The 15,946-nt window shown below is 46.9% G+C and overlaps 1 protein-coding gene across 2 annotated transcripts in view; it reads right to left on the minus strand.

Annotated features, from left to right (window-relative positions):
- Positions 1-15,946, minus strand: part of LOC147673984 (uncharacterized) — a 987,450-nt gene that overhangs the window by 428,305 nt on the left and 543,199 nt on the right. For both annotated transcript variants that reach the window (XM_086945069.1, XM_086945070.1), the window contains one exon: positions 8,032-8,145. In XM_086945069.1, the coding sequence (XP_086801195.1) occupies positions 8,032-8,145 (114 nt within the window). The remainder of the gene's footprint in view (positions 1-8,031; positions 8,146-15,946) is intronic.

Consider the following 15,946-nt stretch of genomic DNA (forward strand, 5'->3'; position numbering starts at 1 on the left):
GTTTCCTTTCCAGTAAAAGAATTGGCTTGGTAGTTTGGTCTGCCCTGTTCCCATGATGCACTGGGCCAGGGACAGACTAATTTGCATGTAGCCAGGTTCTGAGCTGGGATGGTGCAGTGAGCTAAAAAACGGTGATGGATCAAGCCCTGATCTGTTGACTGGGTAGGAGTGTACTGTTTAATTCAGAGATTCTGTCCATCACCACCCCCTTTTCTGAATCGTTTTGTCCACCATAAGCGTGGAAGGGTATGCTCAGATGTGAGTCCCTTGCTCACTGCACCATCAGGATTCAAGCAAGCCGGGCCGAAGATGGCTGTAATGCCAGAAACCGGTCCCCGGAAGCTTGTTTCCTTTCCAGTAAAAGAAGTGGCTTGGTAGTTTGGTCTGCCCTGTTCCCATGATGCACTGGGCCAGGGACAGACTAATTTGCATGTAGCCAGGTTCTGAGCTGGGGTGGTGCAGTGAGCTAAAAAACGGTGATGGATCAAGCCCTGATCTGTTGACTGGGTAGGAGTGTACTGTTTAATTCAGAGACTCTGTCCATCACCACCCCCTTTTCTGAATCGTTTTGTCCACCATAAGCGTGGAAGGGTATGCTCAGATGTGAGTCCCTTGCTCACTGCACCATCAGGATTCAAGCAAGCCGGGCCGAAGACGGCTGTAATGCCAGAAACCGGTCCCCGGAAGCTTGTTTCCTTTCCAGTAAAAGAATTGGCTTGGTAGTTTAGTCTGCCCTGTTCCCATGATGCACTGGGCCAGGGACAGACTAATTTGCGTGTAGCCAGGTTCTGAGCTGGGATGGTGCAGTGAGCTAAAAAACGGTGATGGATCAAGCCCTGATCTGTTGACTGGGTAGGAGTGTACTGTTTAATTCAGAGACCCTGTCCATCACCACCCCCTTTTCTGAATCGTTTGTCCACCATAAGCGTGGAAGGGTATGCTCAGATGTGAGTCCCTTGCTCACTGCACCATCAGGATTCAAGCAAGCCGGGCCGAAGACGGCTGTAATGCCAGAAACCGGTCCCCGGAAGCTTGTTTCCTTTCCAGTAAAAGAATTGGTTTGGTAGTTTGGTCTGCCCTGTTCCCATGATGCACTGGGCCAGGGACAGACTAATTTGCATGTAGCCAGGTTCTGAGCTGGGATGGTGCAGTGAGCTAAAAAACGGTGATGGATCAAGCCCTGATCTGTTGATTGGGTAGGAGTGTACTGTTTAATTCAGAGACTCTGTCCATCACCACCCCCTTTTCTGAATCGTTTTGTCCACCATAAGCGTGGAAGGGTATGCTCAGATGTGAGTCCCTTGCTCACTGCACCATCAGGATTCAAGCAAGCCGGGCCGAAGACGGCTGTAATGCCAGAAACCGGTCCCCGGAAGCTTGTTTCCTTTCCAGTAAAAGAATTGGCTTGGTAGTTTGGTCTGCCCTGTTCCCATGATGCACTGGGCCAGGGACAGACTAATTTGCACAAAGCCAGGTTCTGAGCTGGGATGGTGCAGTGAGCTAAAACACGGTGATGGATCAAGCCCTGATCTGTTGACTGGGTAGGAGTGTACTGTTTGATTCAGAGACTCTGTCCATCACCACCCCCTTTTCTGAATCGTTTTGTCCACCATAAGCGTGGAAGGGTATGCTCAGATGTGAGTCCCTTGCTCACTGCACCATCAGGATTCAAGCAAGCCGGGCCGAAGACGGCTGTAATGCCAGAAACCGGTCCCCGGAAGCTTGTTTCCTTTCCAGTAAAAGAATTGGTTTGGTAGTTTGGTCTGCCCTGTTCCCATGATGCACTGGGCCAGGGACAGACTAATTTGCATGTAGCCAGGTTCTGAGCTGGGATGGTGCAGTGAGCTAAAAAACGGTGATGGATCAAGCCCTGATCTGTTGATTGGGTAGGAGTGTACTGTTTAATTCAGAGACTCTGTCCATCACCACCCCCTTTTCTGAATCGTTTTGTCCACCATAAGCGTGGAAGGGTATGCTCAGATGTGAGTCCCTTGCTCACTGCACCATCAGGATTCAAGCAAGCCGGGCCGAAGACGGCTGTAATGCCAGAAACCGGTCCCTGGAAGCTTGTTTCCTTTCCAGTAAAAGAATTGGATTGGTAGTTTGGTCTGCCCTGTTCCCATGATGCTCTGGGCCAGGGACAAACTAATTTGCATGTAGCCAGGTTCTGAGCTGGGATGGTGCAGTGAGCTAAAAAACGGTGATGGATCAAGCCCTGATCTGTTGACTGGGTAGGAGTGTACTGTTTAATTCAGAGACTCTGTCCATCACCACCCCCTTTTCTGAATCGTTTTGTCCACCATAAGCGTGGAAGGGTATGCTCAGATGTGAGTCCCTTGCTCACTGCACCATCAGGATTCAAGCAAGCCGGGCCGAAGACGGCTGTAATGCCAGAAACCGGTCCGCGGAAGCTTGTTTCCTTTCCAGTAAAAGAATTGGCTTGGTAGTTTTGTCTGCCCTGTTCCCATGATGCACTGGGCCAGGGACAGACTAATTTGCATGTAGCCAGGTTCTGAGCTGGGATGGTGCAGTGAGCTAAAAAACGGTGATGGATCAAGCCCTGATCTGTTGACTGGGTAGGAGTGTACTGTTTAATTCAGAGACTCTGTCCATCACCACCCCTTTTTCTGAATCGTTTTGTCCACCATAAGCGTGGAAGGGTATGCTCAGATGTGAGTCCCTTGCTCACTGCACCATCAGCATTCAAGCAAGCTGGGCCGAAGACGGTTGTAATGCCAGAAACCGGTCCCCGGAAGCTTGTTTCCTTTCCAGTAAAAGAATTGGCTTGGTAGTTTGGTCTGCTCTGCTCCCATGATGCACTGGGCCAGGGACAGACTAATTTGCATGTAGCCAGGTTCTGAGCTGGGATGGTGCAGTGAGCTAAAAAACGGTGATGGATCAAGCCCTGATCTGTTGACTGGGTAGGAGTGTACTGTTTAATTCAGAGACTCTGTCCATCACCACCCCCTTTTCTGAATCGTTTTGTCCACCATAAGCGTGGAAGGGTATGCTCAGATGTTAGTCCCTTGCTCACTGCACCATCAGGATTCAAGCAAGCCGGGCCGAAGACGGCTGTAATGCCAGAAACCGGTCCCCGGAAGCTTGTTTCCTTTCCAGTAAAAGAATTGGCTTGGTAATTTGGTCTGCCCTGTTCCCATGATGCACTGGGCCAGGGACAGACTAATTTGCATGTAGCCAGGTTCTGAGCTGGGATGGTGCAGTGAACTAAAAAACGGTGATGGATCAAGCCCTGATCTGTTGACTGGGTAGGAGTGTACTGTTTAATTCAGAGACTCTGTCCATCACCACCCCCTTTTCTGAATCGTTTTGTCCACCATAAGCGTGGAAGGGTATGCTCAGATGTGAGTCCCTTGCTCACTGCACCATCAGGATTCAAGCAAGCCGGGCCGAAGACGGCTGTAATGCCAGAAACCGGTCCCCGGAAGCTTGTTTCCTTTCCAGTAAAAGAATTGGCTTGGTAGTTTGGTCTGCCCTGTTCCCATGATGCACTGGGCCAGGGACAGACTAATTTGCATGTAGCCAGGTTCTGAGCTGGGATGGTGCAGTGAGCTAAAAAACGGTGATGGATCAAGCCCTGATCTGTTGACTGGGTAGGAGTGTACTGTTTAATTCAGAGACTCTGTCCATCACCACCCCCTTTTCTGAATCGTTTTGTCCACCATAAGCGTGGAAGGGTATGCTCAGATGTGAGTCCCTTGCTCACTGCACCATCAGGATTCAAGCAAGCCGGGCCGAAGACGGCTGTAATGCCAGAAACCGGTCCCCGGAAGCTTGTTTCCTTTCCAGTAAAAGAATTGGCTTGGTAGTTTGGTCTGCCCTGTTCCCATGATGCACTGGGCCAGGGACAGACTAATTTGCATGTAGCCAGGTTCTGAGCTGGGATGGTGCAGTGAGCTAAAAAACGGTGATGGATCAAGCCCTGATCTGTTGATTGGGTAGGAGTGTACTGTTTAATTCAGAGACTCTGTCCATCACCATCCCCTTTTCTGAATCGTTTTGTCCACCATAAGCGTGGAAGGGTATGCTCAGATGTGAGTCCCTTGCTCACTGCACCATCAGGATTCAAGCAAGCCGGGCCGAAGACGGCTGTAATGCCAGAAACCGGTCCCCGGAAGCTTGTTTCCTTTCCAGTAAAAGAATTGGCTTGGTAGTTTGGTCTGCCCTGTTCCCATGATGCACTGGGCCAGGGACAGACTAATTTGCATGTAGCCAGGTTCTGAGCTGGGATGGTGCAGTGAGCTAAAAAACGGTGATGGATCAAGCCCTGATCTGTTGACTGGGTAGGAGTGTACTGTTTAATTCAGAGACTCTGTCCATCACCACCCCCTTTTCTGAATCGTTTTGTCCACCATAAGCGTGGAAGGGTATGCTCAGATGTGAGTCCCTTGCTCACTGCACCATCAGGATTCAAGCAAGCCGGGCCGAAGACGGCTGTAATGCCAGAAACCGGTCCCCGGAAGCTTGTTTCCTTTCCAGTAAAAGAATTGGCTTGGTAATTTGGTCTGCCCTGTTCCCATGATGCACTGGGCCAGGGACAGACTAATTTGCATGTAGCCAGGTTCTGAGCTGGGATGGTGCAGTGAACTAAAAAACGGTGATGGATCAAGCCCTGATCTGTTGACTGGGTAGGAGTGTACTGTTTAATTCAGAGACTCTGTCCATCACCACCCCCTTTTCTGAATCGTTTTGTCCACCATAAGCGTGGAAGGGTATGCTCAGATGTGAGTCCCTTGCTCACTGCACCATCAGGATTCAAGCAAGCCGGGCCGAAGACGGCTGTAATGCCAGAAACCGGTCCCCGGAAGCTTGTTTCCTTTCCAGTAAAAGAATTGGCTTGGTAGTTTGGTCTGCCCTGTTCCCATGATGCACTGGGCCAGGGACAGACTAATTTGCATGTAGCCAGGTTCTGAGCTGGGATGGTGCAGTGAGCTAAAAAACGGTGATGGATCAAGCCCTGATCTGTTGACTGGGTAGGAGTGTACTGTTTAATTCAGAGACTCTGTCCATCACCACCCCCTTTTCTGAATCGTTTTGTCCACCATAAGCGTGGAAGGGTATGCTCAGATGTGAGTCCCTTGCTCACTGCACCATCAGGATTCAAGCAAGCCGGGCCGAAGACGGCTGTAATGCCAGAAACCGGTCCCCGGAAGCTTGTTTCCTTTCCAGTAAAAGAATTGGCTTGGTAATTTGGTCTGCCCTGTTCCCATGATGCACTGGGCCAGGGACAGACTAATTTGCATGTAGCCAGGTTCTGAGCTGGGATGGTGCAGTGAACTAAAAAACGGTGATGGATCAAGCCCTGATCTGTTGACTGGGTAGGAGTGTACTGTTGAATTCAGAGACTCTGTCCATCACCACCCCCTTTTCTGAATCGTTTTGTCCACCATAAGCGTGGAAGGGTATGCTCAGATGTGAGTCCCTTGCTCACTGCACCATCAGGATTCAAGCAAGCCGGGCCGAAGACGGCTGTAATGCCAGAAACCGGTCCCCGGAAGCTTGTTTCCTTTCCAGTAAAAGAATTGGCTTGGTAGTTTGGTCTGCCCTGTTCCCATGATGCACTGGGCCAGGGACAGACTAATTTGCATGTAGCCAGGTTCTGAGCTGGGATGGTGCAGTGAGCTAAAAAACGGTGATGGATCAAGCCCTGATCTGTTGACTGGGTAGGAGTGTACTGTTTAATTCAGAGACTCTGTCCATCACCACCCCCTTTTCTGAATCGATTTTGAGAGGGCAACGGGACTACAGGTGAATTGGGAGAAATCCTCTCTCAACCCCCTGCACCCGAATACTCCACACAGGGAAATCCGTCTGGGAGATGCCTCACTGGCGTGGACGGGGGATCCCCCGAGATATTTGGGAATCAGACTCTACCACGAGCCCCGGGACCTCTTAGAGGGTAATCATTACCGTGCCCTCCGGGGCCTTAAAGGCCAAATGGGTTTCTGGAGAACTTTGCCCCTGGCTCCCATAGGCAGGGTCGCATTATCGAAAATGATCATGGTGCCTCGACTCCTCTATTACTTCGATAATGTCCCTGTGGTCCCCCCCGGTCCTTCTTTCAGGAGTTGAACTCAATGCTGGTATCCCTGATATGGGGGCGGAGCCGCTGTCGAGTGGCCCTCTCGACTCTGCAGCTACCTCGCAACGGGGGAGGGATGGGCGCCCCCTCATTTGAAGCCTACTTTTTGGCGGCACAGCTACAGTGGCTGTCGCGCTGGACCGCACAAGGTAACCTGGGAGAAACGATGACCCAGGGCGGGCAGCTGGCAGTCCCAGAACTAACCCGAATGCTACTCCCAGGCACTAAGCCCGACCCAACGCATCCACAGTTGGTGAAAGTGGCTAGGACCTGCGCAATGCGGATCCATCGCATGTCGCCGTTGTATTCCCCCTTGTTACATCTAGCAGGGCTCCCGAGGGGATCGGAGTTTTACACTGCGAGGGACCTTCGGGTCTGGACGGAGCACCAACTCACAGAAACGGAGGCCCTGTTTACCGACGGTCAGCTAGCCTCGTTCACGGCCCTGCCGAGAAAGGAGGTGTCCCGCCCGGTCAATTCCTGCTGCATAGGCAATTAGTAGCGGATTGTGGGCGGACCTGGGACCTCAGGGATGGGGAACCTACCACTCACCCAGTGGTACATGCGCTGCTTCATATGGGAGCGGGTAGACACCATATGACATGGATATACAAATCCATCATCAAACTCACACAAGTGTCACTATCGAGATTGCGACTCCGCTGGGAGGAGGATTTCGGACGTAGTCTCCATGACAGGGAGTGGGGGACGGCCCTAGAACATCACAAAAAAGTGTCCCGCAACCAGCGATTCAAGAATGTCCAGTTCAACGTATTGCACCGTGCCTACCTCACACCAGCACGGCTTAAACGCTTCTACCCGACCTCCCACTTTGAATGCCCCCGATGTAAAACCCCGGACGCCCCACTCATGCACATGTTTTGGTCCTGCCTTTGTTTGCAAACCCTGTGGACGACAGTACACACTACCATGCAAACAGTCACCGGCCTCACAATGCTCCACATGTGGGAAGCCTGCGCCCTGGGTATCTTTAGACGCAATAACAAAAAAAATAAAGTGGAGTCCAAGTTTGCGCTCTTAGCTATACTGTTAGTGAAACGTAGCATTGCTATGCATTGGCGCGCGGCTGAGGGTCCCCCAATTGCGGCCTGGTGGGGGGTGGGGGCGGTAAAGAAATGGGCCACAGCCGAGGAAGACCTCATCCGCCAAGAAGAAGCCCGCGGCATACGCCGACGCCCCATAGCCCTAGAATGGGCGACACTTCTGCATAGCTTTCAACAAGCACAGTCCGCAGGTACTGACCCAGCGCAGAGCCCACGCAGGACACCAGGCTCACGAGCACCCCTCCCCGGTCCATGGGTGCCCCACACCCGCCCGCCAACCCCCTCTTAAAAGGCCCTCTTGGCTCCACGACATCATCTGGCATGACGCAAGGCATCGAAGTCTGTGAATCAACACGGATCATGGTCACTCTAGCTCCACTTCTATACGACCCCGAAGCTCTCCCCTCCTTCCCTCCCCGGATCCCACCCCCACCTAGTTGTAAGTCCCCTAGTTGAAGTTAGAAATTGGATAGTCATTTCAAGATGCCCGACACGAGGGACTTTGGTCTAGAGACAGTCACATGCCTCAGAGAACTTCGGTGCACATAACACTGCATAATCTAGTTATCACCTCGGGTCATTTACGGCGAAAGTTGCGAGGGGCAGCCCTCCCCCTCAACAACCGAGTCATCTGTTAGTTGACATCCCCCGCCACTGCCAGGCATCACACTGGAATGCATTGATAGTACTGTACCACTCCTGAATTTACTGCTTGTATGAAATGCATGAAATGTAATAAAAAAGGTTAAAAAAAAAAATCATAGTCAATATTTCGATGTGTAAAAAAGCTGGAAAAAAAATCGCCATTTTAAATGTCATCCTCTTCAACATCCAAATGCTGTCAAACACCATGAATGATATACTCACGGATGAGTGGACCATAACTGACGCTTCGCCTTCCTTGTGTTGTGGTAGCAATGTCTATGGGCTCTTCCTCTGTCTTTATGCAAAATCTCTGGACAGGTGCAACAACAGGATGTTCTATATGCAGAGATAAAAGGTTTCGAAATAAATATAACCATCATTAAAAGTTTTCTTCTAAAGAAGCTATTTGTGTGTGAAAAATAACTCTAAAACTAAACACTGAATACTTCCATTGACTTCAAATTTGATAAAGCATAAAAAGACCAGTTCTGCCTATCTTTCCACACCGGAAACAGACCAGTAATCATGATCTAAAACAGTAGTGTAAGAGATGAGCTCTCTCAAATATAAACTGAAGCACTTGTGACCGCTGTCAGGGACCCTGTTTATTATTTTTCATATGTTTGAAACAACATTGAGCAACTCCTTCCAATATAGTCTATACATACAATTTGCTAGTATTGTCTTTGATTTCCGCAACTAAGGCTATGGCGCCAAAGAGACCTTTTTACTTCTTAGGTAATTATATCAACTGGTGAAAGGTATAAGTTCAAAGCTAATGGATAACATATGATCTTAGCTGTTTGATAATGTTTAGTAGTTGACAGGATCACTTCATAATACCTGCAGTTCTTCTAATCGACTTAACAGGTGATTTGGAAATCCTGTAATAACAGTCAGCAGCAGGCACGTGTAGGAGAAAATTATTGTTTACATTTGTAGATTTTCTCATAGGTTAGATAGGATTACTTGAAGGTCATAAACATGATCTGATTTGAAATGCTTCAGACTATTAGTATACCAAATGTGTTACTGCTCATATTTGCATACAACTCTCTCTTACGCCTATAACCTGTGAGTTGTATGGCATCAACTACATATTCTTATTTCTTTCAAATGACTCCATTCAGAATGCTAAAGCTAATTTTTCAGCTAAACAACTTTATTGCTCTAAATCACTTCTACTCAAAGCAGAAGTCTTTTTATCAAGTTTCTCACAAAGTAGCTTCTAACTAGACATTATAATTACAAGCACAAATTCAGAGCAGGTGCAAATGCAGGTCAGAAGAGTTACTTACCTGTTACAATATCCTCTCCTGTGTGGCATCTACCCCAGATTCATCATAACCTTATAATCCTTCCCGTCACCAGCGATGGCTGAGGGTCATTCAGCAAATTAATTGTATGCAATATCTCCACTAAAAGTAGAAAACTACAAAATCAAGTATTGCAGTTGGTACAACATTTGGAAATTAGAGGGCCAAAGGGAATTCTGAGCATTTATTTACACTAAGGTGTCACCAGAACAAAGGCTTGCTCACATTAATGATGGCAGACAATGACTAGGAGTTGACATCAGGCCAACTGCCAATGCCCATGTTATAAGCGGCCAAATTAAAATTAGTTATAATTCACCCCCAGAACACACATTGTAGTAAATGTCAATTTCCACTGCCTCACTGTCCAGCTACAGGCAATTATATACCAAAATGATGCCTAGACTGTTTTATCTCTTACAATTGCAATATGCAATGGTGCCCGTGAAAGGTTCCTTGAAGGAAGAGTTGTTCATCGAACGGTTCCTTTAGCAACTGTAAAGCAACTTCTGTTGTAAGAGTCGGTATGAAATTATGTATCTATCTTAGGGCCATTTTTTTAGTGCAGCACACCCCAAAATGAGGTCTAATATGGTGTTATAAAAATAGAATACCAGAGCGCCTGTAACTGCATACTCGCTAACAAAACCCAAGAAGAAAGCTTATTCAAGGTAGTAAGCTGGGTTTGCGAGATGTTTTAAAAAAAAAGACGGTTGTAAGAAAATGGTCTTAAAGCATCTGGCAAACTGCTTTACACAAGACCACCCTGAAAGCCACTCTATCCAATCGTTTGTGGTTAAATGTTGGAAGAATCTTAAAGATTTTGAGCAGTGGAGAATCAAGATCGCTGGGTTTGCACTTCAACAAACTTCAGCCTCAAAGTACAAACAAGATCCGCCTCACTCTGAATTCTATGAGTAATGCAGGCTGCTTTGAATAGAAGTGGGAAGCCTATGTAGCTGCCGAAATTTAGAAGAAACATGATCACGTTTCTTAATTGAAACATTTCCCAACCAGCAGCATTATGAATAGGCTCAATCCTAATAGGAGACCCAAATATGCAGAGCTCTCAAAATACAATCGGGACCGCACATAAGCAACAGAGAAATTAGTATATAGCTTGTTTGTCAATCTGTACTAGACAGGGTTTTTATTGGTTGCGTAATCTCCTTTGGTGCTTACAGTATGCCACATGAGATATGAGTGGACTAGCTACACCACCTAGAAAATAGGAGGATTTGAACTATAGTATGTCCCTGGTCATTAATACCAGTGGCCTAGTATCACAGTGCACGAAGCAGTTTTTTCGGTGCACACATGGCACAAGACTTTCTTTTGGGTGTGATGTGACACTTCACTGTGTGTAGAAAGTATGGTTAGTACAATAACCTTTGCAACCCAAAGCAAGGTAATTTTTCTGTTCTACCTTTGTTGCATGCATGTCTTGACCCACCCATGCTCTACGACATTTGGATGGTCTTTGTTTACTCTCTCTCTCTCTGATCAACTTCACATAAAAGCCAACACCCTGTTCAGACCAAACATACAGATCACCCATCCAACACCCAGATCCCCAGACATCCCATACAACAACCACTCCCCCCACACATGTAAAAACCCCATATACATCCAGCCCCCCCCCCCCCAGATATCGCCACACACAAAGATTCCTCTCCCTATACGCACACACACAAAGCCCCCACAGGACATAACTGTCTCACACACAAACCATACAACTATTACGCAGAAAAAAACGAATTATAATTTCACGTCATTTTCCCAAAATGTCATGCAATTGAGCAAAAGCAAAGTACGTTAATTTAGCACAACCCCTGTAAAGAATAATGGTGAGTGCCCAACCTAACAGCAACATATTGTGATGACTCCATTTTTACCAAAACAAATGGCAAGGCTGACAAAAGGTGGCATTTATATAACCTTACTCTAAAAATAAAACTGGAGAACGAGAACTGAGAAAAAGCACGAGACGGGTGGCAAGAGTTGAAGAGTAACATGAAAAATTGGGGATGCGAGTTAGACGGAATGCCAAGAGAAAGAGAAGTAAAGGTAATACGATTAAGGAAGCACAAGGTGATTCCTCTTCCTAATGAGTTGCAACAAAACAAAAAGATGTTGGGAAGTTTCCTCATTTGTTTATGATGTTTTGGTGTACTCATTTATCATTCTACTCACCTTCTACCATACTACTTACCATAAGCTAACTTGTGCTAATGTGGCAGTGAATGCATTAATTCAAACATATTTCATGTTTCCCTTTACAACTGGCCATTGTCCAAGTCTCACCATGCACTTGAAGTTGTCAGATAGCCTGTGCCTTTTATGCTCCTTGCTTTTCCTAGTGAGAGTTGCTATGATTGTCCTTTGCAACTTTCCCATTCTTGCACTGGGCTAGACTGCAGATCCCCAGACCCCATGCACCCCTGTTTATTTATTCTCAAAACACCATAGGCACTCCAATTACACCTCCATTGTGACCTCCCTATGCCTCTCAAGCACCCATATGCCTAGGGCCAATCGCCAAACTGCTTACTAAGCGGAGACACAAGAGATAGTCCTTCCACAGGCCAAGACAGGTGTAATCCCTCAACTGACTTTTTTTTTAGCTTTAGCAGAGAATTTCCACTGCAAACTGGTACACCATACCAGAATGTATTTTAATCAACTACCTAGAGGTACTTTAATGTAGTGACAGCTCAAGTAAAGAAATCCAAGTCGTTTGTGTGTCACCTAAACCCAAAGGTGTCAAGATGTGTGCTTACAACTAGAGGGCAGGTTTGGGGTGAGTTTCAAATCTTTTCTTTAGACAAATTCAAGAGTTCAGTCATCATCATCATCAAAATTGTTTATTTCGGGAAAACAAATCCCTTAAAAACACATAAAAGTCCTGAGTACTATGTTTATTTACTGCTGAGAACCTCCAACATTAGACCTCTCCTCAAAACGAAAAAAATGGACCCATCCGACCCAGCAAACTACAGGCACTTATCAAACAGACCATTCCTAAGAAAACATTTTGAGAGGGCAGTGTTTACTCAAATCATTAAGTTTACTAAACATTATGGCTTACTGTCAGGCGAACTGTCTTGTTTCAGTCCAGGCAGAGTCAGAGTTATTCATCAAATTCATCTGGGATGATCTATTACTCACAGTGGACAACTATAGAGTAGCTGCCTGGTTACTTCTGCGTGTATGAGCTGCATTTGACACTGTCCACCACCACACTCTACTGCAAAGACATCACAATCTTGGAATTCGAGAAAAAGTTTGAAAATGGATTGCATCTTATTCCACGAACAAAGTGTAGTGTACCTACCCCCTTTCACATCACCTCCTCTCAGACAACACTAGGGCATTACTCACGGGTACATTAAATCCTCTTCTATTATTCAACATCTATCTAACCCCCTTACCAAATCTGAATAAATCATATATCACCTGTTACAACTATGCAGATGACACCCAAATCATTTTTTAAATTAATGGCTCAGAAGAACCTTCTCAGTTCACAACCTGATGACAGATTAGGTGCCATAAACACACCGAAGATGAACAAACATCTAAAGCTTAATAGAACAAAAACAGAGATTGTGAGCTGCAAGCAATGGCAAAAGTACCAGCCTACCACGATGTGGCCTAAGCAACTTCAACCCCCTCCAACATCAAGAGAAGTTAGAAACCTAGGAGTAACTATGGATTCAGAGGTATCCTTGATACCGCATGCTAACAAGGCCAAAGGCACAAGTTTAAATGGGCCTACAGCCCTATGACACCACAAGCTCCCAACAGATTCACCGGGACAGCTGCCTGCTCGTGGTGTCAGTGAGGGTTAGAGCGAGGCCTATCACCCACACACAGGTACCTACCCACTCGAAACCGGTGTAAAGAGCAGAAGCTCACTAGGTGCACCCCACCAACTACCTACCAACTATCTATGGGCGATTTAAGAAAAAATGGGCACAGAACAGACCCAGGGCACGCTGGGCGATTGCAGGCAGCACAGGTGCGGACTTCAGGGTGACCGGAGCGCGTTCTGACAGTTGCTAACTAAAAACATGCTCTGGGGACCCGAGTCGCATCGCCCCCACAGAGCCCTATGGCTGGCGGAGGACCGCACCGCGGTCCGTGTCGTGAGGGGCAAGCCGGTTAAGGAGCACACGAGCGTTCCCGCGGTCAAGAAAAGGGGAATCTGTGGGAAAAAACCCAAGCAACCCACAATCCCCACAAGTGTCAAAAGTCTAACGCATAAGCATCATACAGAATACAGAAAAGCAATTAACTCGAGCTGCCGAGCAGTGAAGAAAGAGGAAGTGCAGGAAGTAACACAAGGATTTATGGGCTGACATGCATGGACACTATAGAAGGACTTTGTTATACAGACTGTTTTCTTTCTCTAGTGTTATGGAAAATGTCGTTTAGTTGCATAATAATGATGAGCTGCTGTTTGAGAAATTGTGAATAAAGCGAAGGAAGAATGAGCATAATCCTCGCCTCCGGTCCCGACATAGAATTCCTGTAATGCTTAAATTTTGGGTAAAGATGGGCAATAAATTATGCTCCGCAGGCGGACTTGGCGGAGTTTTGGTCACTATGTTACACTGTAATGTGAAGTTCCGGCCAAACGTTGCAAACCGCTGTGTGGCCGAGTTTTATCTTGCAAGAGGCTCTCCAATAGCTAAGTTGGCGAGAGTGAGAACTGGTGTCCTTTCAGGCGCTAGGAGGGCTCCCGGTTAGATTTTTCCACATTGGTGTTTGGCAGGCTGTCGCAACTGTTGGTGGTAATAAAGCTATCACTCCGGTTGCTAGAGTGAAAAATCTACTCTGGCATGCTGCGTGGTTCGGTTCACACAGATATTTCAGCAAGGAAGTGCTCCTGGCGCTAAAGATCAGTGTTAGCAGCGCAACGTGCCAATTGTCACCCGTTAGCAGATCTCAGCAGAATCTAGCTGAGTTTTTGTGGAATTCCATGGAGTGAACCTCTGCGAGTTCCACCCACTCCTAGTTCCAGGATTGTCCCTATGGGATTACAATACGTTGAAGGTTTCAAAGTAATAGTGTCACCAACCATATTCAAGCCAAAGTCTGAAAACAGGGGAAGCAAATTGGATATTAGTGGAAGACTGACACAAGATCTAAACAAGCATTTGCAATGCAATAGGTCTCGCAATTGCGAGATTTTGAGCTATTGGTATTGCAAATGACAATGCCTTATATTTTGTGTTTTAAAAACCTGCAATAATAAAAGGCATTGTCATTTACAATACCTATAGATCAAAATTTCAAAAATTCAAGACATATAGTATTGCAAATGAATGTGTTTACAAGCGCCCCATGCTGGCTTTCACTTTAATGGAGGCCACGCCACTATCGTAAAACGAGCCGTGCCTAAAGAAATGTCAGCGGCCGCTATCAAAGTGAATGTGCAGCATGGGGCACTTTTACCCAAAAAAGTATTCATTTGTCAAGTTGACAAACAAATGTGTTTTTTTTTTTAAAGCTCCCTTTGAAACCGTGCATGGCACGCTGAATGTTGCAGGAAAGCATGTAATGCCTGCAGTAGGAGAAACCATTAAAGAAAATAGTGTTTACAGAGTAAATAAGACTTAATGTGCAACAATCGAAGTAAAAAGGCCAGTCCTCAAGGGAGGTTACAAATGAAGACAAGGCAGTACTAAGGAGGGACTAACAAGCCTATTAACGAATTAGAAGCAAGCATTTAGGAAGGGCAATGGAACAAGCCAATGAGAAATATGGGCGGAGAGTGGGCGGGGCTTCAAGTTCATAAAGCATGGCTCGCAGAGAAGCGCATGCGCTTCCCATGCTCGGCCTTAAAAGTGAAAAGAGGCTCAAAGGGGTAGACAAAAATGCAGACAAGGAGCAGCTGAGAGGCAAGAGTAAAAAAGACACTGATAGGGGTCAAAGCAAGAGTGACAGATGGAAAAGATGTGTGAGATGGAGCAGTTAAATGTGCCAGAGAAGGAGCAGAAGGAAAAAACTTGGCAGAAGCTAAAAGTGGGAGAGAGGCGAGTAAAAGAGCTGAAACGAAAAAGCGAGGTGGGCTCCTCAGACAAAAGGAGCTGGTCTGAAAGTGCCTAGACTGGTCAGGGGATCAGTTAGACAAGAGGGTGTGGGGGTGCTGGGCCTAGGCACTTGCTCCAAATATTCCAGTGCTCATGAGTGTAGGAGAGTAGGGTATGCTTCCTATGGTTACTGTAGGAAGGAGGATATCTGACTATATGGTAACCCCGACCTTTTGCCTAGTGTTTAGCTGGTTTTCGACTTAGTTGGCCTGGGATCCTGCTATTCAGGGCCCCAGGCGATCTGCTCTCACTGTAAAATGGACACCATGTACTTTAAGTACATACCTAATTGGATACTGGGTCACCCTTGTGAGCCCCTTGTACAGTGTACCATAGGTACCCAGGGCATAGGTGCATCCAAGGCCTACCAGGGGCTGCAGCATATATTATGCCACCCCTGGCTGGCCATCTAAACTGACACCACAGGCTGATCACTCAGCTGGGGTAAGGTGGTGTAATCATCCCTTACTTAGATATAGTATATCTATATCTACCTTATATATAGACACATAGTAACCTATAAGTCACTCCTATGGCAGGCCTTAACAATCCTGGAGCAGTACAAAAGGGGGTGGTACAGCTGAAGACGGCTGAAAGCTTGTTTCCGGTCCAGGGAAGGCATGGCATGGCAGTTTGGGCTGAACTGTTCCCATGAGGCACATGGTCAGACTGATTTTCATATGGCCATGTCTGAACTGGGGTGGTGTGGAGTGCAAAAAAACG

Source organism: Lissotriton vulgaris, chromosome 12 (genome assembly GCF_964263255.1).
Source record: "Lissotriton vulgaris chromosome 12, aLisVul1.2, whole genome shotgun sequence".
Taxonomy (NCBI): domain Eukaryota; kingdom Metazoa; phylum Chordata; class Amphibia; order Caudata; family Salamandridae; genus Lissotriton; species Lissotriton vulgaris.